The following is a 23900-nucleotide window of genomic DNA, read 5'->3' on the forward strand; positions in this document are numbered from 1 at the left end:
CTATAGTGTAGCCGTGTAGGTCTTTAATTATAATAGACTAATAATTTAGAAAGTTATATAGTTGTTAAACACTCTGATAGTTCAAATTCAGATGAGTCGGAAGATGAATTTAACTAATTTATATTATTTTAAATAAATAAATATATTAAGGGGCCGGGTGCCGATTTTTCAAATTTTCCGCAATTCTATAAAATTTGAAAATTATACTTTTTATTTTAATTGCCACCTTAATTATAATACTTTTCCACTAATCTACTGCCCGATAACTATTTAGGTGGGGTTGATACTGCATATCAGAAAAAAATGACTTCACAGATCATAGGAATAGTTCTTGTAGAATTGTCAGAAAAAAAAAGACTTTCTATAACTATAGGCCGCACTGAACTCCGATTTTTATTTTATTTCAAATACTGGTAATGGACAATGGTACAATATATAATAATTATCAATTTGTAGAAAAAGCGTAAAATTGTATATTTTTTTTGAAGACATAACATTATAATTTTTGAGATTAAAATATTGAAAAACAGATTGAAATGCGACATGACGAATATTACTCTCAATTAGTTAAAAAAAATTTATCAAATTTGGTAGATTCTACAGAACAGGATCATTATTCCCGTAAAGCGTATTTTTGTGGACAAAATTACATTATTGGCACCGGGTGCCTATTTTATTTTTTCCCAAGTGGATACACGGATTATAAAATTACGTTCTTTTAATTTTACACGGAAATAAAAAGAATAGTCCAAAAAATCTATTTTGAGTTACTTTATAATTAAGTTTTACGTGGTTTATTAAGAATAACATAAAAATTAAGTACGATAGGTAAATTCTGATTGCACCAAAATGTTGAGCATAAATAATACTAACATTTACTAAAATATAAACTGTTATAGTATTTTAAACTCAAAACGAGAATAAAATTTTGGAAAATCGAGCATTTTAATGTCTTTTACCATAATTTCCAAATTAAGTTTTAGTGTAAAATTCCTAAAAACGCTTGGGAGCTAAACTAGAATTGATCCAAATTACCTATACATTATTAGGAATGTTTGTAAAAAATTGAAATAACCAATTATTACTTCTAAAGATTTGTCTCATATTTATATATAGGTGTAGCATAATATATCTAACCAGTTAGTGTAAGTATTAGACGTTAAATAATTTCATACACTATCCCACTCATTCATTGCGGTTTTCTTTATGTAATTGACATAATATTATATTTTGTTCACACGAAAATATTATGTTTCACTCTATCCTCTTGTCTTATAAATAAATATTCATTTTTTATTTTTACAATAATTTATTGTATTATTTCTATGATTAAAGACATTTGTAATAACTAATAATCAATCTGTCGAATAATGACTTCTCAGTTCTAAGGTTATAATAATTTATATTTTATAATGCCATCATCGTGGACTTCGTCTCGATAATCTATTCTCTACCGGCGGCAGTATGAACACCCGCCCATGACAAATAAAATTATCTTATTTGTCATACACCCGCCACCCACGACTGTTGACCTTACAAAAATAGATTAATTATAACATAGAGCATGCTGCTATATCATAATATAGATTAGATAGAGCCATAGAATAATAGTTCAACGGTTCAACTTCAACCGCCATATCTGAGTATCTATAAACAATCACTGTCAACGATGTAAATAATGATGGAATCTTTACACATCTAACCTAACAATAACAGCGATTCGTCATACCGCTATAACTGTCTGGCCCCGACTTTTGCGTCTTTTGTCCTCGGGGTTTCAATTTTCGCACTCGTCTTTTAAACTGCAGAAAAAAAATTTGGCTCTTGTTAGACGTTTAGGTACCTACCTACTATGTATCCACACCGTAATCCGGTCTTGGGAACCATTTATCTTGACGAACCCGACTACTCGTCCGAAGGTAAGTGCAGTACTGGCAGTACTGCAGTTTTGCTGTAAAAGAGATTGATGAACTAATAGTTTTACGCCTCTTTCAGATTCCGATGAACCGTTGCCCAGGTTGTACGTCTCATTGATTCGATTCTGTCCGTACTCGGAAAGGATTCGTCTAATATTAAGCATAAAGGGTAATCCGTGAGTACTGAGTATCTAATCTATCATTTGATCCATTCTCCTCCGGTCTGTTATACCTATACCTAATCACCTGAGCACTTTTTGTTTCAGAGACCGCATGTATAAGTATATTGATTCGATAGATAACCCCGGCGACTTCTTAAAAAGGAATCATGCTTGTAAAATTCCCTATATAAAGTATGATGAAAAAGTTATCTATGATAGCTTGGAGCAGGCAGATTTCCTGGACGAACAGTACCCTGAATTACCATTGTGGAATTGCAGTCCATCCCAGAAAATTGTGGACAAGCTTTTTATAGAGTCTTTTGCTAAAGTGAGCACTTAATATGGTTTAAACAGCATAATACAAATTATGAAACAATACAATACAATATATTTATTATAATAAAATAACATGGTATGATGGCAATTTAATGATAGTGATGCATACTCATCACCCTGCCGAACAATCAGTATCCAGTTCGCTGCTTTTCATTGGTTGTGTCATGATTAATATAAATATATAGGTTATAGGTGGTGTATTGTGAGGTGAACTAGATATAATGATGTGAACAAGACCCAACAATATTTCGGTTCGTCGCCATCATACCATGTTATTTTATGGTATTAAACCATTAATTATGCTATTAGACCCATTAATATGGTATTATGTCTATTATAATAGAATTAGGTTACACAGTTTTAAGAAATTAATTATTATTGTTTGATTAACTTTTATTGAAATGCAGTAGGTAGCTAGTAAGTAATGGTTTTATTGTGTTCACTTTGTAATTGTTTGATTAAATATACCACTGGGGTAGGTTAGGTAAATTGTATTTATTGTTTGTTTTTTAATTTAATTGTAGGTGGAAACAGCGGTACATAAGTTATTTATGACAACAAAAGAAGTAAAAAATGAAAATTTTGAAGAACTTATTGCATGTTTAACACCATTTGAAGTTGAACTAGTTAAACGAGGAACAAAATATTTTGGAGGCAAGTTAATATATTCAAATCATTAAGTATACTTTTTAGTTTTGGAAATTGATGCAGACAATTTGAGAGCACATAATTAATTGTTGGTACCTGCTTGTTCAGCATGATTTTTAAGAGTGATAATAATAGTTGACTTGCGATTAACAGAATTATATAAGGTACCTGAAAGGTATTTTTAAGTCTAATTTTTCGAACATAAATATAACTAATATTAGTACATTACATCACATGACACTATTTAGTAGGTTTCTGATACTGTATACTGTAATATAACAGTTAAACTACCTATTAACAAATAATATAGGTTTTATTTTAAATTTAAAATTTTGTATGTACAATTAGAAATAATTAACTTCAAATATCTATAAGGTATATTGGAAGCCGTTGATAATTTGAATCTGTACTCAAGGCTCTCCTTATGACGTGTGCCCATGACGAGTTCAATTTTGTGTTGCCTACTTTTAGATTAATATTGACAAAATAGAAAAATAATTAAATGGGCATAAATTATAAATGGCTAAAATTTAAAATGTTGGTCATTATTTTTATAAGTATAATAAGTAAATATAAAAACTAAATAAAGATAAAGATATTCTTTATAGGGCCTACCATTGTTATTATTGCTGTTTTTAATTTAAATATAAAATATTATTATCTATATATTTTATATTTTTTTTATAGTTTCTGATATTTCATGTCTTTTCGACTTGCATCATTGCTTAGTGCGTTTATTTTAAAATACACAGATAAGCCATAGCATATGAGCTTTCATTGACCAAAAATATGCTGTTAGCCGCTATGTTCACTGTATCTGTTTGCATTAGCTATTAAGCGCAATGTAAACCCGATACAGCGTATCTAGCAGCTGACAGCCTATCTCTAAAATATTAGTGACATCATATTTTTAGTTGCCAAAAACTCCTATGCTATGGATAACCTGTGTATTTTAAAATCAATGTATATTGGAATCTAGAACACTGCAGTTTCTTTAATTTTATTTATGGCTTTTGAAATTTAAATGTTTGCTTGTTCAGAAGGTGCTCATGTATAACTTTGATAATTATTTCAAAATTAGTTGGTTTTTCCTTAATTTGTTTATTGTATCCCTGAACTTTTGAAAACTATTAAGAATTTTAACTGTGAAAAACCTCCCCAATGCACCAACTAGATTCACTTTCCCACCAGAAAAGATACTGAAGTTGAAAACCATGAAAGCATTTTCGACTACTCATGGTGTTTACAGACACAAATAAAAAAAAAGCGGATAAGTGGATGTCGCTCTGCTGTACAGTAGGTTACAGGTGGGTCACTGTATAATAGATGGTATTGAATGATATAATATCATTGTATATGAAAAATAATTCTGAGCAGAGACGGTTTGTCAGTCTAGAATACTTTATATCATATTTATATTGTTATTACTATTATTATTAGAGCTCGGATTTATATGCATTTAAAAAGTGTCAAATATGATGCAAATATGCAAAGAAAAATTGGTTAAATATGCAATTATATGCCATATGTTATTCATTATGAAATGTGATTTTTTTTAAAAAAAAAACCATATTTTTATACCAAGGAAAGTAGGTACCTACTAGATATTCATTCAGAAACAAAAGAATATTTTAATAGTTAAACATTTAATACTTTAAAAACCAAGATGCAATATTTTATAATCTTAATTTTTTCATATTTTAGATTGTTTGAGTATTTCAAATGTCTAAAACTCAGAACACTTAAAAAAAGAAACAAAATAAAAAAAATAAAATCCATTAATATTATAAGTTATAAAAAAAAATTTGTAAAATTGAGTTACTGCCTTATTCGTTTAAGTAACATCATACTATCATAGTATGCCGAAATGCAGGTGTATGTGATTTATTTTTATTAATATAGTATTATCTAAACGTGCTCAATTCTCATGAAGTGTTGCAAAAATTACAATATTTTAACGATATTCTTGTAAGAGACCCTGTTAACGAGTATTTTTCCTCTTTCAAAATTACTAAAATATATTTATCTTAAATTAAAAACCCATTAAATATGCATGTTATATGCATTTATGAATCAATATGCAATATAAAATTCAGTGTGAGTGAACCGTGGACATTTTAGAACCCCCTAGACATGCATACACTTAGTACAAATATGCAAATGCATATAATTCCGTGCTGAAGGACGAATGCCTAGTTTTTCTTGCCTAATATCTATTTATTATAAGTTATAACCATTAACTAGTTCATTAGTTATATTTTTATTATTAGGTGAAGAACCAAATATGATGGATGTCCTGATGTTGCCTTGGTTTGTGCTTATGGATGCTATAAATCCATATTCTAAAGGAAAATTTATTTTTCCTTTTGATTCCAAATTTCCTAAATTGGTGAGAATTCAAAACAATACAAATTGTTTATACATATTTTAATGTTATGCATTGTTTTATATTTACAGGCAGAGTGGAAAGTCTCATTTGTTGATTTAGGAGTTCAATTGGGTTATCCTAAGTTCCTCGCTGAACATATTGAACTAATAAAAAGTAAGATTTCTGTACTTGGTATTTGAAGAACATGCTGATATTTAATTTTCCAAACTATTAATTAAATATTATTTTTCATATACTATTTGAATAAAAATAGTTATTATATAATTTACTGTATGGAAATAGATTACTTTTAATATTATATCAATTACTATAATTAATTATTCATTCTTGTCGATCAAGTTAATATATTATATTCAACCATTCAAATTATTAAATTAAAATGTTTATTTATTACGATTATAAATGTCCACGATGATGTCAATATATCAACTTTTTTATTATGCTGTGTATGAGTCACATCTGACGTCAACAATTTAATATAGGTAATATCATAATTTGAGATGAGAATATAATAGTATAGGTAATGTAGGTTACATGTATAATTATGTCCATATGGGAAATAAAATAAAAATTTAACTAAGTTTCAGAAATCAGAGTTATATACTTTATATAACTATATCCTACTAAGGACAATAGGACATAGGTGTATCCAGACCTTTGACGCAGAGGGTGCAAAATGGTGCGTACCCGAGGACCTCCCTTTTTTTAAAACAATTTTGAAATTCTGAATTCATCATTATCATAATATCTAACATGAATTTTAAAAAAAATGGTGTCCCCTATTTCAGATAACGGATGTCAGTAGATAAACAATTAAAACAAAATCATACACCGAACATATGCATGGATAATAAATTGTTATTTACACATCTTGTTACTTGTCCCAATTGTTGGGTTAAAATATTGAAAAACGGATCCAATTGACATAATATATTTTGTTCACACAAAAAGTATAGGTATATTTAATAATGTGTTTCCCTTTGTGTTTTTGTCCTCCTGTATTTTAAATTAATAATAATATATTTATTTTTATTTTTTACAATCATTTATTGTACTATTTCTATAATTAAAGACATATGCAAATTGCAATTAATCGATCGGACTTCTATGTTCTATAATAATTCATATTTTATAATGCTAAATCTTCATGGACTTCATGCAGAGGCAGTAACACAATTTTCAGATGTACTACAGGGCACTAAGCTCCAAGTACCTTCACAACAGACTTATAATAAAATTGAACATATTTTTGTAGGTACAATAGGTACATACTTGAAAGTTTGCATTATTTTTGACTTGTGTTTCTAAAAAATATATAATAATATATTAATACTATTTTAAAGAAGCACAAAACACTCAAAACAATTTTCTGATTTTCCGGAATGCACACTTGACACTTGTATTTGAATTTGATTAGTGATTAGTGATTACTACTGATTCTAAAGGTAGGGGTGAATGCATTTTGTATACAATATATTTTTTTTTCTGTCTATAAACATTTTTTCTAGTAGAAATAAAACTTCGGTTTTCAACTTCACATTCTTTTCTGATGTGAAGGTAAATCTAGTTGCAAATCTAATTTAAAAATTCACAGTAATTTTCAAAAGCGTTGGAAAAAAATGAAGGAAAACAATTACCCATAACCAGTTTTTGACAAAATCGATTTAGTTTTTTTGTTGTAACTAAAAAAATAATAATTATAGTAGATCCTTAAATTTTCACCAATCACCAGATGTTTATATTACCATTTTCTACTTAAAATTTGACAAAATTCGCAAATATCTCGACTATTTGCAATTTTTTTTGTTGTTATAATTTATAAATTTTCCGTTTTTATAGCTAAGGATTAAAAATTAAAAATAAAGTATCTCGTAACTAGTTAGGTGACTGACAAGCCAACTCCGGTCAGAATCGTTTTTTGTATACAATATTACAATGATATTACCTATATCATTGAATTCAAATTTAACACCATCCATTACATTGACCCACTTGCATCCTACACTAACCTAACTGTACAGCAGAAAATGTATATTAACTGATCCTACATTACACCTAATGAATACAATTTCTAAATTTTTTCTTTTCAAAAACTTAATTTGAAAAAGGTGGACAAGTGGATGTCGCTCTGCTGTACGGTAGGTTACAAGTGGGTCACTGTAATGGATGGTGTTAAATTTGAATTCAATGATATAATATCATTGTATAAGAAAAACGATTCTGAGCGAAAACGGTCAGTCAGCCTATGATTTTACCAAGTATATTTGATGATATTATTGTGAATAAAGTAATTTATATATAACCTATTTACGTGGAGCCTTGTTTTAAATTTTCAATCCTTAGCCATAAAAGTTAAAAATTCATAAATTTTTAACCACAAAATAATTAATAAATTATAAATTTGATAAATGTTGTCAAAATTTGAACTTTAAATGCTTATAAAAAAAAATTGTGCCTATGTATTTTTAATATTTTTCAACTGCTATTAGAACGATATATCAGGAGCCTTATATTAAATTTTCACGCTTTTTTACCCAACAAATAAAAATTTATTGATATTTATAGAAAAAAAAACTAAAAAAATTGAAAACTGACAATGTCCGTAAACAGCTCAAAAAGAGTCAAAATATTTTCAACATTTTATGGTGTATAGAAAATGCTAATATAAACATTCAGTGAAATTTTCAAGTATCTACAGTCATTCGTTTTTTAATTACAATAAAATAAGAAAATTGTTACATGAGAAATCGAGTAAATATCAAATGTTGTAAAAATATAAATTTCAGACGCTCATAAAAATTTAATTTAAGTTTCTTCTAGACATTTTTTTTTTGATAAAGGTAGACAAACTTATGAGTAATCTTATATTACATTTTCAAATCTTAGATTTAAAAAGAAAAATTTTTATGAATTCTCATCAAAATAATTTGCTATTTTTCGTGATTTTTCCGTATTTTGTCAAAATTTGAACTTTAAATGCTTATAATTAAAAACTGTGACTAAGGATTTTTAATTTTTTTCATCTGCCTTTGAAACAATAACCTAGGAGCGTTCTATTAAATTTTCAAGCTTTTTTCATCAACAGATAAAATTTTATTGATATTTATAGAAAAAAAAACTAAAAAAATTGAAAACTGACAATGGCCGTAAACAGCTCAAAAAGAGTCAAAATATTTTGTAAATTTTATGGTGTATAGAAAATGCTAATATAAACATTCAGTCAAAATTTCATGTCCCTACGGTCATTTGTTTTAGAGTTACACCAAAAACCAAAATCGATTTTCTCGAAAACAGATTTTGCGTAAAAATTCCCGTTTTTCCTTAATTTTTCTTTTGTTTTTCACGTCGTTTGTGAAAACTACTGGGAAATTTTTACTTTTGACCCCCCAAAGTACCAACTAGATTCACTTTCCTATCAGAAAAGTTACTATTGAAGAAAATCCAAGCACTTTTACCGTCCTAAAAGGTGATGACAGACACAAAAATAAAAAAAAAAAATAAAAAAAAAAACACACATCATTGTAGAATCAATACATTCATCGCTTTGCTCAGAATCTAAAATAACAATATCTTCTTACAGTGCGGTTGAACATAGAACATTGCCTGATCTTTATTATAAAATCTTAGGTGGCATTTTAATTTTTCGTTTATTACTTTTGAAATATTGTATAGCCACTGCATTTTTTTAGAATTGAACATTCTTTCAAATTAAAAAAACTTATTTTTCGTTTATTATGCTCTTTTAATTCCATGATATTAGTATTTACTATTTATAATCTATATATATATACTGTCAGGTTAGGTTAGGTTAGGTTAACCTACCTATTTAAATCATTACATCTTGTCGTCGTACGTCGATTGGTGTGCAGCAATAATTACATACCTTATTAGTTATTATTCAATACTTAATTTAAACTTACTTTTATTACAAAATGCTATTGTCAATAAAAACACCGTTTAATAAGTATTTCATATTTTGATATTTATAATATAATAGAACTATCAAATAAGTGGCTATATCACATTGTATTATTAGAATCTTTTCCGTTATACGTATACCACGTCAGTATGATGCCGCGTTGCCATTCGCTCACTGTGTTGCACTCGGACCAAAAAATCGAAAATATCCCTCGACTTGTTATCTAACACCACCTGAAGCTCGTCACAGGGTAACCGTCGTATATCCACTCGACTATTTAATTTAAATAGTGGTATACGCAATACGTATAACAACACGTATAATACGGATTCAGATTGGATATACGGCGGTTACCCTGTGACCAACTTGAGGTGGTGTTAGATAGCAAGTCGAGGGATATTTTCGATTTTTTTATCCGAGCGAGTGGTAACGCGGGCATCACTGACGTCCCCCCCAAAAAAAGTGTGTCCAGAAAATATGGTACCTATACGTATAACGGAAAAGTCTAAAATCATGAATAGTCTTCTTATCTGTGAAGTATCATACTCGCCATATTATAATATTATTTATTTATAATGGAGGCTGGAGCACAACGTCCTCTTAATGGCATATAAGTGAAAACGAAATAATTTCGCAATACGTAAGCTGTGGTACAAAATGAGCAATAGTGTTTATTGTGTACATATTTTTCATGTCATGGTAAAATATATTATATTATATTATACTAAAAACGATTTTATAAAATATATAAAAATTAAGTATTTGAGTATGTGTACCACGTCGACGAGTGGGTACTCGTAAGAAACTCGTCCGGGTCGTCATTGTAGGTATGGGCGCAGTTCAGGGTCGAATTTCGAATTTCAGTTTTTCGTCGTGGGTCTCTAGCGGGTCGAAAAGGCGAGCGAGGGAGAGAAAAGAGACCGCAGATGGGTAAAAGGAAAAATATTATTTTGCAGTAACGATACACAGCGCTTCGTGCTGAGATTTGTTTTTTTTTTGACTAGAAACGCTCCGTCGGGGGATCGTTTTTTTCCCCGTCCGTCGAACTCGTTTTCCCTCTGGTCCGCCGTCGTTTCGGTTTCAGTTGATGGCGTGCATGGGCAGCCGGTCGTCTCCGTCGCCGTCGTCACGCTCGTACGCAAGGTTTTGGCTGCCCTTGAATATGTCCTTGACGCTGATGCCTGCGTTCGACTGCCTCTGCGTCTGGTTGAACGCGTGGCTTGCGCCCAGCGTCTGCATCTGAGACTTGCGTCTCTCCGCCTGCATGGACCTTCTCCTCACCTCGAGTGCCTGCCGCACTTCCTTGCCCATCGTCAGTTTCCGGCCCAACACCGGCGTGCCACCTGTAATAAACAACGGACGGCGATTATATATTGTAGGTTTTGAACGAACAGGCGCCTAACATAGTTTTCAGATCAAAATTGAGTTGATAAATAGATCGGTTAAATAACCTAACCTAGGTAATTTAAATACCCACACCTGGGTAATATTTATAATGTATTATTTTACGTTAACGTTTTTAATTTTTTACTAACGAGTAGGTGGTACCAAACAGAATCTGTACCCAGTGGCGTATTTATGTGCAGGCACTTTAGGCACGTGCCTACAGCGAAACATTTTGAGGGTCGGACATTTTTTCAAGGTAATTTTTTTTCCATAATGATTGATTTGGTGATACTTTTCATGTACCTGCGTTTTCGTGTTTTTAATGTTATAAAATATATATATTGTGTATGTATATATATTAATTTTTCTTAACTCTTAAGAAATTATGTTTTAGTATTTAAATAAAACTTATTTGGCATACCTACCTACCTATTTAAGTTATATTTTATAGTAATTAAGTGATAATTCAGTGCAGTATGCATTTTAGTTATCCTCCATAATTCAGTACTTTAGCCCAGGCCTACAAGCGGAAAACATGTAAATGCGCTCTAACGTCGATCGATATCCGTTCAACATAATATTGTTGTGTAGCATGTACCTATAATATATTATTAAGTCGTTAAGATTATAGATTATTCTAAAATACTTCTACCAGTTGAAACCCTACTAGGTACATATATTATAATATAAATCTATATTCTTATCTAACAGCAGATCAATTACAATCTTAATAATGTTGATAATAATTTTCATTGGTATTCATTACTTCATTTTTAGAAATGATAAATTTTGAAGGAAAATTTATGATATCGATAAAACGAATAGATAATATTAAAATAACTGCAGTCACAGGGTCTCCCCTTAAAACTACGGGACCACTTCGGTAGTTGCACCACTGACTATAATTTGCCTCCAATATTTCGATACGGCGCAAGTATTTAATACATTAAAAGTGTCTGTAACAGTGTTTTATAGATAAGTCGTTGGTAATATCGTACCTTGCGGTTCGTCTTCGTCCTCTCCCATTTTCATCTGCAAGAATCTCTTGCGGAAAGCCACGTCCAGCGTGCCAATTGTTCTGGTCTTTTGTCGTTGTTTTTCCAGATTGTAAATTGTTCGGCGGCGGCCCACAGCGTTATCGCCACTGGAACCCGACTCGTTGTCGTAATCGCCATTGATGCCCCTCAGACGTTGGAGATGCTTGACGATAACGACCGCTTGTTTGTCTAGTAGACCGTCGTGAGTCAAATCTTCAGTCTAAAACCAAGAAACGGTGATCGTTTATAATTTTAGCAAAAAAAAATCGAATTTTTCGCCGTTCGCAATTACCTTTTTGTTCCAACACAAGTTTAGGTCCGTCGAGGCAAGTATGTGGGACAGCGTTCCGAACCGATGGAACAACATGGCGGTGAACTGAACCACTATGATGAATGCGAAAAAGAACACGAACACCAAACCGATGGGTTCTAAATGTAAGTACTCTTTGCTAATGATGATCTGTAATCGTTTTATTTTATATCAATCATGTTGAACATAATACAAAATCTAAAAATGTAATATAATTTTTACCTCGGATGTCTCTGCTACAGTCGTGATATTTGTCTTGACGCCTATCGGCCAGTCCAGATGGAGCTTATCCTTGTTCAATTGGAGCAGGAAAACAATGAGCACGAACAGAGCATTGATCATGAAAAACGAGAACACTGACTTGTTTCTCAATTCGATCAAGTCTGACGCGATTCGAGCCTTTTCGTCTTTATCTTCGTCAATCGGATATAAGTATTTGTCGATCAGATCCCTCCAGAACTGTTGTTCAGCTGTGGATAAAAACGCCACTGGACCCTTACGCAGCGATTTGTCTTCGATCCAGAAAGGATTGATGTCATCGTTACGTTCCACTCTGGGTTCTGCAATCGAATCAAAACATTTTTTATTATTTTAGGTTACAATATTTATAAAATCAAGCAAAACATAATAATACAATTAATAAGTAACAACGCTTACCTAAAGATTCATCGTCAGTCTCTGTATCGGAGTGTTCGTTTTCAGAGTTTTCTTCTTGGACCGGATCCAGAGCGATCTGATGTGGGACGCTACTGGTCGAAGCATTTCTCTTACGGTTCACCGATGTCGGATCCATCACAGTCCTATTATAATGGTGCCCACATTAATCTACATTCTTAAATTACTTAATTTTAAACGTAGCACTCACTTTTCGATGTGATCCATCCGTTTACCTAGACCTTCTAACGAATCGGCTATCCTCACCAGTTGTTGACCTTCGTTTACGGGTTTCTGGTAAGTGCAAAACATGCATTTGAAAAGTCCAGCGAATGACAGTTCAAACGAACCCTCTTCGTTGTCCTCATTTGGGTCCCAGTTTTGCAAGAATCCGAGCATTGACTTTTGTTTGTTCTTTTTTTCTGACTCTTCAGCGGCTTTCTTTTCTGCTTCCATTTCCTTTTTAGTTCTTTTGACTTGAACCTCTCTCGTACCCCACGTGACAATGTTTAGATTGATAATGGAGTACAATATTAAAAGCAAGTACATAGACGGAATAGACAGCCAATATATACCGAAGTATATGATACAAGAGAACTCTTGTGGATGGAGAAGTGCCGCTATTATAAACGAACTCATCATGGCGATTAAAAATATTGCAGATGGCGATCCGATACCGTCCTCGCCCAGTTGTAAAGCTGTACCGACAATAACAGCCATCATAACTAACGCGTATAGAGCTGATAGAATTTGCGCCAATAATAGCTGTGGACAAAAAATAAATCATTCGAATGCATACGCGTATATATATATTTTTAAATAATGATATTTAATTTTGAGTAGGTGTCATCAAAATACATATAAAGCTTCTAATTATAATTTACCTGTATATTTGATTTGCAAGTGAAGCATACAAAAACAAACAATACTATCGGTATGATATTGTAATAGAAACTGGTCCAATTGTCAATATGAAATACAGCCACAAAGGCTCCCACCAACATAAGGAATATAGTTCCTGGTCCTAAAATGGTACCACCCATTAACATGATCTGAAAGTAATCAAATGTCAGATTAGTAAAAAACAATCATTCATTAGATAGGTAGGTAGGTATATTATAATAATTTAAACAAAAATATTTACATGATAGCTGATGTAAGGCATTGAAATGTTATCGTTTATTTTGATAGTTTTTTTGTAATCCATTAGCAAGTCCATGATGTTCGCCATTGTCGATGGTACCCATCTTCTTCGCTGATTATAAAACTCGTTGAAACTTTCAGGACAGTGAGTATACGCGTCACTAGCAGCTGAATATTCTACTCGATATCCTCTTTGTAATAACAATGTACACAACCATCTGTCTTCGCCTTAATTTTTTAAGTAATTTTATTAGAAATAGTTTTTATTGTTTTAATGTTCATCGTTATTCACCTTGATCATATTGTACATAATGTCTGGCTTCGTCAGATTTCAATGTATATCTTTTCATCACGTTATCGTCCATAAGAGCTTTGCCTCTGAACAGTGAAAAACATCCAGGACTACAAAGGACGCAACCAATCATGTGTTCAGTAGCTTTTTGGAGCCAATGACCAATGGCGTATTCAAAAACTTGATACCACGCCAATGGACCTATACAATAAATAAATAGGTACAATATCATTAAATCGGGTTCATAATCAATTTAATTTGCGAGGATTACCTCCTCCAATTGGATGGATTCTACCACAAGCGGCTCCCAAATTTTTATTTTTTTTCATTAAATCTATCAAAAGCCTGACCGCATGTGGCTGGAAATCAATATCACCATCGAGCGTCAATAAAAACGTATTTTCAGCAATGACTTCTTTCCGTTCAACGGAAATCGGTAGTTCCATCAATCGATGACCAAGTAAGTAGTACATGTACATGACCTGACTCCATCGTTTTCTGTGTCGGATTTTGGATTTGTCTTTGATGTGTACAGTGAGCTTAGTTTTTCCGGGTAACGTCCATACTAAACGGCCACCGTATGGAGAGGGATATTTAGTCGGTGGTTTGATGCGTATATTCGTTTCGTGCACGTGAGTTGCAGCTTCGTCGATGGTACTTACTAAAAGCTTTACGAATCGATTCACTTGATTCCAATCATCGTTTTCATCACTTATTTCGAATCCGTCATCCATGAATATGTGAGCTGAATAAATTATATTTTGGACTTAGATCAGTTTACATAATATGAAGAATATTTTACTTACTTTCAAATTCATAATAGTCTGGATCAACTACACGCAAATATTTCTGGGCTACTCGACGGGCGCACTGATCTTCGTCCATTCGGAGGATCGACTTTAACATCTCCATCATTTCTTCGTGAGTTTCGTGCCACATAGTCGCACAAGCGTAAATCCTAGTAATACTGTCAGATTTCTTCACAGTTTTAGGTGCTGTACTACTAACATCCGTGTGCACAGATATTGTTTCATAATATTCGTCTGGTTCTTTATCTCGGTCAGCCAAGTCCTTGACGAATAAATGTTGTTAGATTAAATACTTTAAGCTGAAATCAATTAAAAATTCTTACTTCAGTTTTGACGTCTTTTTCATCGTCCCATCTCCTGTTCATTCCTAACGATTGATCTATCAGCAATGAATCGTACATAGGTCTTGCGAAAAGCTTTTCAGTGGTCGCTAGACGTTCACACTTAGGTGTCCAAATATGTAACGTTACCCACGTTTGAGATAGAAGCCATAGTAACCATACCCATACGTGCTAAAAAAACGTTACAGTTATAATATGTGCTACATAATATTGTTAATATTGATTCAATCAACTCACTTCTTTGGTGATAAAATTGTTTAAGAAATTGACATCAGGTGTATCGAAAAATAAATAATCAGGGATAGAGTTATGGAAAAAACAAGGATCATCGTGACGCAAACCACATGCGATTATCAATACAGACATGGTGACTGGTACTGTTAGATTTACAGGGAATGCATAGCTAAATCCTTGAATCATAATTTTGCAAGCAAATTTTCCTGGGAAAGAAATAAAATCATAGTAGTTATTAATGTGTTATCAATTGTAAATAGTATTATAACTATTTATAATTACTAACATTTAATATCGTACATTTAAAATAATAAAGAAAAGTTTATTTTGCAAATAAGGTAGTCCCACATACTACACAATATATTGTGCATATTTAATTTAATGGTAAACTCATTAAACACTAGCAATTTTATTAATATTAATATATTTACCAAATATATAACAAAGATATGCTGAAATAATTTGTAAAAGAAGTACGTGCATTGCAGTTACATATTCTGCATCGATGTCAACCGAATCTCCAGTTGTAACTATATCGGCAAGATCTGGTAAAATAGTTCCACTTCGTGTTACTTGATTTACCTGAATAATGCGGGAACAAAATAATAATCTTAATATCAATTACAGTAATATTAATAATTTAATTATTAGAAATTACCTCGAGAACTTGTATCTTGTGTTGTGAAAATCCAGCGTTGACTAATGAGAAGATTTGTGTAACATTTTCACCCTTAAAGAACATAACTACTAACATGAAACACATGAAACATAACATTTTCCAAATAGACATTAGCATGTATATGAAATAACGCGTTCTTCTCATTCGGTCTTTTATATGATATGCAAACTTCATAAATCCTAAAAATTCAAAAACAAATTTGCTCAAACGTTCTTTTAAAAATATTCCATAGACATTATAATTTCAAGTATGGCCTACCAAAAAATGTATTTTTGGTTGTATAATTTTCCCAGTAACCACAAGAAATACAAAATACTGAAATTGGGATGGCGAGGTTATTCATCTGTTTTTCCGGGTGTAATAAAGGCCATAAAAAGAAGCCAGTGGCTTGTGATCCTACGGCAATTAGATCCATTAAGACTTTTGCGTAGACTTCAGACTTTTCAGAATTCGTTTTACAACCTTTTGTTGTCCTCGATAATAAATCTGCAATATTTAAATATTTTTATCGATTGCTCTATAAATAAATTTAAAAAATAGTAAACTTACTGAGCAAAGCTGGCATGAAACAAAGACAATTAGTAAGCATCGCACCTTTGACCACGTCTAAATTTGGTAGTACGACATACACAAGCAAAACTAAGCCAAATACGTGAAGGGTTTCCATAATTAGCACAAATACAAAATCAAATAATGGAGGTCTTTTACACGACTTGAAGAAACAAATTCTCAAAGATCGTATTAAAGTACCGATTTCTGGAACGATAAATGCCAACAGCAAACACCATATCCACGCGACACGTTCTTCCGTTGGGAGATTGACAACGTAAAATTTATCACGACCTATGAAAAATGAGTTATATAATGTTGGTTTGATTATAAATACTTGATTACAAAGCGCAAGTGCAGCTCAGTATAACAATCAATTACTAAGTTCTTTATTGCAGAATGTGACGACGCGATCAGCTCTGATTTGAGATGTCATGAAGAACATGCTAATTTTAGATATAACGCCACAACACAGGACAACAATGAATGTGGTCAAATATGCTAGGATTTTCAGCACACGTATGGTGAATTCGAGACATGCTTGATTGGCCATAGATCCGCTGTCGCTGCGCGGAGGTAAATCTCGAAAAACGTCCCATGCTTTAGTATCTGCCAAAGTTCTTTGACTAAAATATTTATGGCATTAAATCATCAAACCAATTTGTTTTAATGTCACTACGTCATAATATATATTTAAAAAAAAAATTGTTAAATACCTTCCACCATATAAGTCTTGGGTTAGAGGTGAATTTTCGTCATCGTCCGAAGAATTATTCTCGTCACTGTCGTGAAGTCTTTGGTGAGACATGTTATTCACGGATGGAACGAACGACAAACGCGACGTCATGGCGCTGAAAACAATTTAAAGCTGTGTTTAAAAAATGAAACAGATAATATTACAAAAATAATGTTTATTATAAATAGGTATATTTTCTAATTTTATAGTGTACCTAGGTATAAGTAGGAAATACACATTTATCCATTCAAAACCATATTTTACTTGGTTAAATTATGAATTATTTATTAAATATATGTTTCATATTTCACTAATAATGTTATAAGTAGAAAATTAATAATTAATGAATTCTATAATGTTTAGTCTTGGTAGGTATTCGAATTTCTAACTATATTTTTAAAAGAACAATTTTATGTTTTATTATTATTATTAAAACTTAGGTATATAATTTAATAGTTATATCATGATCACTTAAGAAACTCAATTACTATTGTGGAACATAGGTATTAAAAATGTATGTATACTGGAGAGTTAACACTTAGTTCGAGTTTCGTTTCGCTTGGAAACACGTCGTAAACAACGAACTAAAACACTAGTATATTTTGAGGTTTATTTAAAACTAATCATGCGATGTAAATAATATAATAGATACAACTGTTTAAAGTGTTGAATATATTACTTATAAAATAGGTAGGTATTAATAATGTTATAATACAAAGTAAAGAAATACGAAGAAGCAAAGTGAATTGTAGGTTTTGTTTAAAAATATTTTTATAGGTAGAAATTGATAGAAATAATTATTAAGTTTTTTCTACATTTTTTCTATTAATTTTTCCTCTAGATAAGTCAAGCCCGCCCTTACAGTTGTCGGTGTTCATGAGTCATGAATAGTCATGGTTTTATGAATCAGATATTTAATTTATTTTATTATTGTTATTATAATTATTGTTTCTGCAAATCATAAAGACTAGCCAGACGTTTTGTTTCCATTTTACAGCTAACAATGGAAATTAATGCATGTACATAAGTTTCCATTCAATAAACCGATACACGTGGAGCCAAAACATATTTTGATTGTCTCCGATGTTTTATTTCATTGATTTATCCGACACGATATTGAACTTGCTATTTTAATTCAAATTCGGCGTGTTTAAAGTAATAAGTTTACAACTGATGTCTCGTGAACTGTGTTTCAAGGATATGCAAAGAGAAAGAGGTGTATAATATTATGTATTAGTCATTTGTAAAAATGAGTACACATAGTATGACCTGTTCACGACCTTTACTATAAGAATGTTAAAACTGTGGTTATCTGTCATAGACTATGGTTGAAACATATAGTCTTATATAGGTACTAAGGTGCCTGCATATTATGTCCGTTGTACCTGTATAGGTATGACTCTTTATTATTATAGTACCTACATAACTATTTTTAAAAATTTATGTTACGTCAGAATAATGTCGTGAGGATAGAATGTTGCAATAGAAATATGTTATAATATAGGTACCTATAGTTATTTGGCACCAACATTCGGTAGACTAAATTTAAATTCAATATTTCACTAATTCACTTTCAGTATTCAAAACCAATGAGCTATCAATAGTATTATTGCGTTAGCGAGAGAAACATTTATTTTATACATTGTTTTATTATACTGTATTACTGTGATAACAACTAATATAATTAATATAATTAATAAATAAAAAATAATATGTTTCAGATATATTCAACAAAAACTATCTATTGTCTTGCCGTCTTGGTAATAATATAATTTTATGATTTATTAGGCATAATATATATAATAATTTTAGTGTCAACCTATTTTGATTATTTTGTACGCGGATTATTCTTTAAATTTTTTGTATAAAGTATACTGTAAGTATAGTATAGTAAGTATACTATAAGTATACTGTAGTACTACTCATTATTTTAATACGGACAATTTTTATATAATACTATTATAATTTCGTTAATTATTTCATCAATACAATATTATACTACAAAAATAAATTTATCTTAAATGGTTACATAATAGATATTTTATAATTTTGTTTTAATTTAAATATTTGTTTGTTGTTCTTAATTAAAATTTAAAACGTGTAACACATTATAACCAATTTTATAATAAAATAATACTTTTTTCTTTTTTAAACCGGTTTTAAACTGTAGTTATGGTGTAGAAAAAAGTATGCCAGTGGTCCAATTTAATCGGTACAATAAACATAGGAAAATAATTCGTTTACGGTGCATGATGATGTTTTAAGTATAATCTATGCGACCGAGGTTTACACTCTATATTGTACGATGACGATTCTTAACTACCTAACGAAGTTGTCGAATATAGGTACATTGACTGGAACGGTCAATGTCAGGACTCGTGTTGTCGGAATACCATCGCGTCCGTTTCCATATACATAATATCTCGACACGTATTTAATTTCCCATTAGCGATCGCAAAACGTCTTAACAATATTATTCGACTTGTGTAGAGCGGTGACCTGAAGTCGCACGCTAGAGAGGGGGCCGCGGAGTCCGGCGGAGTGTGGCCCTGGGCGAGATTTGAATTGAAATGAAATCAACAATTTACAAATTACAAAATAATAATATAATATAATGATAATAGCGCATAGATAATGCTACCGATGGACACAAATGAAGTTAATTTAAAACAAAATAAAAATCGCCACGCGGGAAGACGAAAAATTCCGCGGTGCATGTAGGTATTATTACCATTATTATTTATTACTATCGCCTACGTTGTCCGAATCTTATATAATAGGTATACGCGTATTTCTAACATAATATTTAATATTCAATTTAAAAAAATGCTGTCTTATCTACTACCATAGGGACCGGTTTCCATGGAAATGTAGTGCACTACATTTAAAATTTCACAGGCAGGTATTACTAAAGGTTGTAACTTTAACCCTAAAGGTTATATTGAATAAATATCATCGACATTTTTTTTCTCCAACAGTATAGTATTATAGGCAAGCCCGAGTTAAAATATTTTGAGGCACCTGTACGAAAAAAATAAAATAATTTATATATTATTTAATATTAGGTGCCTGTTATAATAAATATATATAGGTATTAGGTACATAACAATAAATAATGAATAATGTATCACTTTATTTATAAATTATGATTTACAAGCTTTTTTCCTCGCTAAATAATCATCGATTTTTTTTAGTGACTTATGCAGGTTATAACCTATAACGAACAAAGTAATGGACAAATCTGAGGCCCTTAATTAAATTCTAATTATCGAGGCCCCGGGGCCATGGCCCCATCTAGACCCCCCCCCCCCCCCCCCCCCAATAATCCGGGCTTGAGTATAGGTATACGACTGATGCCTAAGTGATATTTTATTCTCGATTACCAGGTACTCACCTGCAGCATACGTCTATAGTGTTTATTCTAACACTCATCTATTCTAAAATTAATAAAAATATCTTGAGGACTTTGTTAGAACATTTCAGGCATTAATGAAACAGCTGATGTAAAAGTCTAGTCAGGCCTACGATAACCGAATAATTGCTATGGTAAATTCCTCATGCACTAATAACGTCCGACTAATTAAAACCCTCATTAATTTCGTACGTTCAGATACTGATTTTCAAAATTTAACTCTATAATTGGCTTTGTGCTGTGCGATATTTTCTTAGTTACCTATGTATTATTTTCTATATATTTTCTAAGTTTCTTACGTGCGAGATATATTCGGCACAATTTATAATAATATGTTCGTGATGTGAATTGTATAGGTTTCATATACAGCGTCCGGTTCGTTTAATTTTCGTAGTCGCAAAATTTGTATCACATAGCGTAAATACACGCTATACAACGTGTCTGTATATATAGTTGTAAAATGAATATTATGGTCTAGTATAGCAAGGCACATTAGCCGTGAAAGTGAAACGGTCTCTGGTTGTCGGTTCGAGTGAAAGGAAAAATCTAAGGAATTGGTGCATTGCTTTATTTTTATTTCGTTCTTACGTTGGAACATTCGTATTTTATTTGTAAACGAATACAACAACACCTATACTATTCCTAGGTATATAATATATATGTATTATAGTACATGAACTTGTGATATTTGTTTATCTATGTTTATGGTCGTAACCATTGAAATACATTTATAATAGGTACTTATACATTCTTTTGGAATTGTACCTATTAAGTTCTATTACATACGATTATAATATAAAATAGGTACCTACCTAATAGGTAATGTAGTAATGACATGATAGGTTTTTAAATTAAAATAAGCGACTCTAGTTCGTTATGAAAAAATTAGAATAGATTTTTATTCAAATTAGCGTTTCAAAACAAAATTAATAAATATCAAAACCTAACCCCATGAGTCACGAATATATTTCTTAAATGTTAATAAGGTCGTAATAATACCATGTAATAAAAAATTTGTCGATTTCTTGTTTTATTTAATGAATCATTCATAACTATAACATTTTTATGTTAATTATTAAAGAGTTTTATATTTAAAGCATTGCGTAATATTATAAAATTTATATTTATAAACTAACTAAATTATATTTTATATGATATTTATTATATTATACGCTCAAGAGTGAAGAGACTTTAACGCTGATATTTAAGTAAAAATACTTTAAGCAACTCACTGTTCTATATTCGTAGGCGAACAAAATATAAAAATGTAGATAGGTACTAATATTTACGTACTTATGAAAGGATATTTTTAAAACAATATCTACTTGGGAATTATAAATGTTTAAAAAATGAAATGTATAATATTATTATTAATCAGCAATTCGCTTGGTGCAATGTAAATCTTATACTTAATAAAAATATCTTACCTTTATATAGTTAACCGAATCGCGTAGAGACTTGAGTAATCCAATCTGGCTAGGCCTACATTCTTTAAAATTTGAACACGTCTACAACACAATGTTATTAAACCACAAGCGAACGCCAACACGCGGCAAGACAACTGCGGCCAAAGAGACAGGTCTTTGGCTTTCCTTCAACTGGTGGGAGACTCGTAAAGCAGGTTCGTATGGTCGGACTGAAAGCAAAAAAAAAGCGAATATAGAAGGACAATAAAGAAACCGTCTACGGTATATGTAATGATTCGATTCCCCACCTCCATGAGTGATATATTAAAGTATTAAACGATTCCATGCGTCCATTTCCATACGCGCTGCAAAATAATAATTGTTGCGGGTGCTGTAGGTTATAATATGGTGTACCTAAACCCTCGGGCTCTTTGAATTATGTTACTCGATAAAACGTTTCTTTAATATTACCACTGCCTATAGATAAGCTCAAATCAAATTTCATTGTTCTAAAAGTGAAAAAAAAAATGTTAATTATTAATAATATATCAGTCTTTGTGAACGAATATTCAAAGTCCAAACCGTGCGAACTCGTTTGTATGGCGAGAAAAAAAAACAATATCTCTGTTAGAGAATTGCATTTTTTTTTGTCATTCCGATGAAATTCATATAAATTGTATAGGTACTCGGACGTTTTGTTATTTACGGACTTTATCTTCATCTCGTTGTATAAGTTGCAGCCAATAAAATAGCAGCTATACACACTGCAACACTGAAGCATCAATACAATTTATGTGCAAATTAAAACGTTATTTTAAATGTATATAAATATATCACATAGAATATTGTACACATACATTATATAATATTGTACAAAAGTAACACACAGACACACATATATAGGTAAAATATATACACATATATGTATATATTGAAAGTGAAAAATATTCGTTTACCGAATCAAATCTAATATTTATGAGCAAACATATTTGAAATATTGTACAAATACCTTCGTTTTTAATCTTTAATGGTTGTAAAAAATTATTAATTCTAGGTATTTAGGTGGGCAATATAAAAAATAATATGCTAATAATAAATGTATGATAGTTATATTACTATACAAGGAACGACTAAGTCGTAAACAACAGCAGTGTTGGAATTATTTTCGTACGAAGTTGAATCCTGTATTATAGGTAGGTACCTAATATAATATGATAATGTTTGTAATTTGTATGTTATAAATAAGATAATTTCAATACAACAAATATTTTAAGGATAAACCATATAGTTTAATATATCATTATTAAATATCATTATATCATATTCGACATTTTGATGATTCAGATTCTATTATTCACGGTAAATTTCCTAAAAATAATTTTTATATAGTTTTTAACAAACCAGTTTAAGAATTACGAATGTTAATTGCAATTCATAAAATGACCTACGGTTATTCCAAAAATGATATTTGTATTTACCACTACCATTTACCATGTTATGTTAAATTATGTAGCATATAGGTACTATTAATATACTACAGCAT

At 30.9% G+C, this 23900-nt stretch overlaps 2 protein-coding genes across 2 annotated transcripts; one reads left to right on the plus strand and one right to left on the minus strand.

Annotated features, from left to right (window-relative positions):
- Positions 1-1482: 1482 nt before the first annotated feature.
- On the plus strand, positions 1483-6412 carry LOC132952310 (pyrimidodiazepine synthase-like). The gene is made up of 6 exons (XM_061024584.1): positions 1483-1919; positions 1996-2092; positions 2183-2405; positions 2938-3067; positions 5332-5450; positions 5519-6412. The coding sequence occupies exons 1-6, from the start codon at positions 1853-1855 to the stop codon at positions 5627-5629; spliced, it is 747 nt and encodes a 248-aa protein (XP_060880567.1). The 5' UTR covers positions 1483-1852; the 3' UTR covers positions 5630-6412.
- Positions 6413-10020: 3608 nt separating this feature from the next.
- LOC132951743 (chitin synthase chs-2) lies at positions 10021-22536 on the minus strand. Its single transcript, XM_061023668.1, has 20 exons — positions 22379-22536; positions 17520-17654; positions 17185-17429; positions 16804-17097; positions 16513-16740; positions 16234-16433; positions 16007-16157; positions 15579-15781; positions 15324-15512; positions 14998-15262; positions 14463-14936; positions 14192-14392; positions 13901-14127; positions 13641-13808; positions 12968-13521; positions 12760-12902; positions 12325-12662; positions 12085-12252; positions 11754-12012; positions 10021-10712 (listed from the first exon to the last, which is right to left on the minus strand). The coding sequence occupies exons 2-20, from the start codon at positions 17648-17650 to the stop codon at positions 10450-10452; spliced, it is 4701 nt and encodes a 1566-aa protein (XP_060879651.1). The 5' UTR covers positions 17651-17654; positions 22379-22536; the 3' UTR covers positions 10021-10449.
- Between the last annotated feature and the right edge of the window lie 1364 nt (positions 22537-23900).

Source organism: Metopolophium dirhodum, chromosome 9 (genome assembly GCF_019925205.1).
Source record: "Metopolophium dirhodum isolate CAU chromosome 9, ASM1992520v1, whole genome shotgun sequence".
NCBI classification, from domain to species: domain Eukaryota; kingdom Metazoa; phylum Arthropoda; class Insecta; order Hemiptera; family Aphididae; genus Metopolophium; species Metopolophium dirhodum.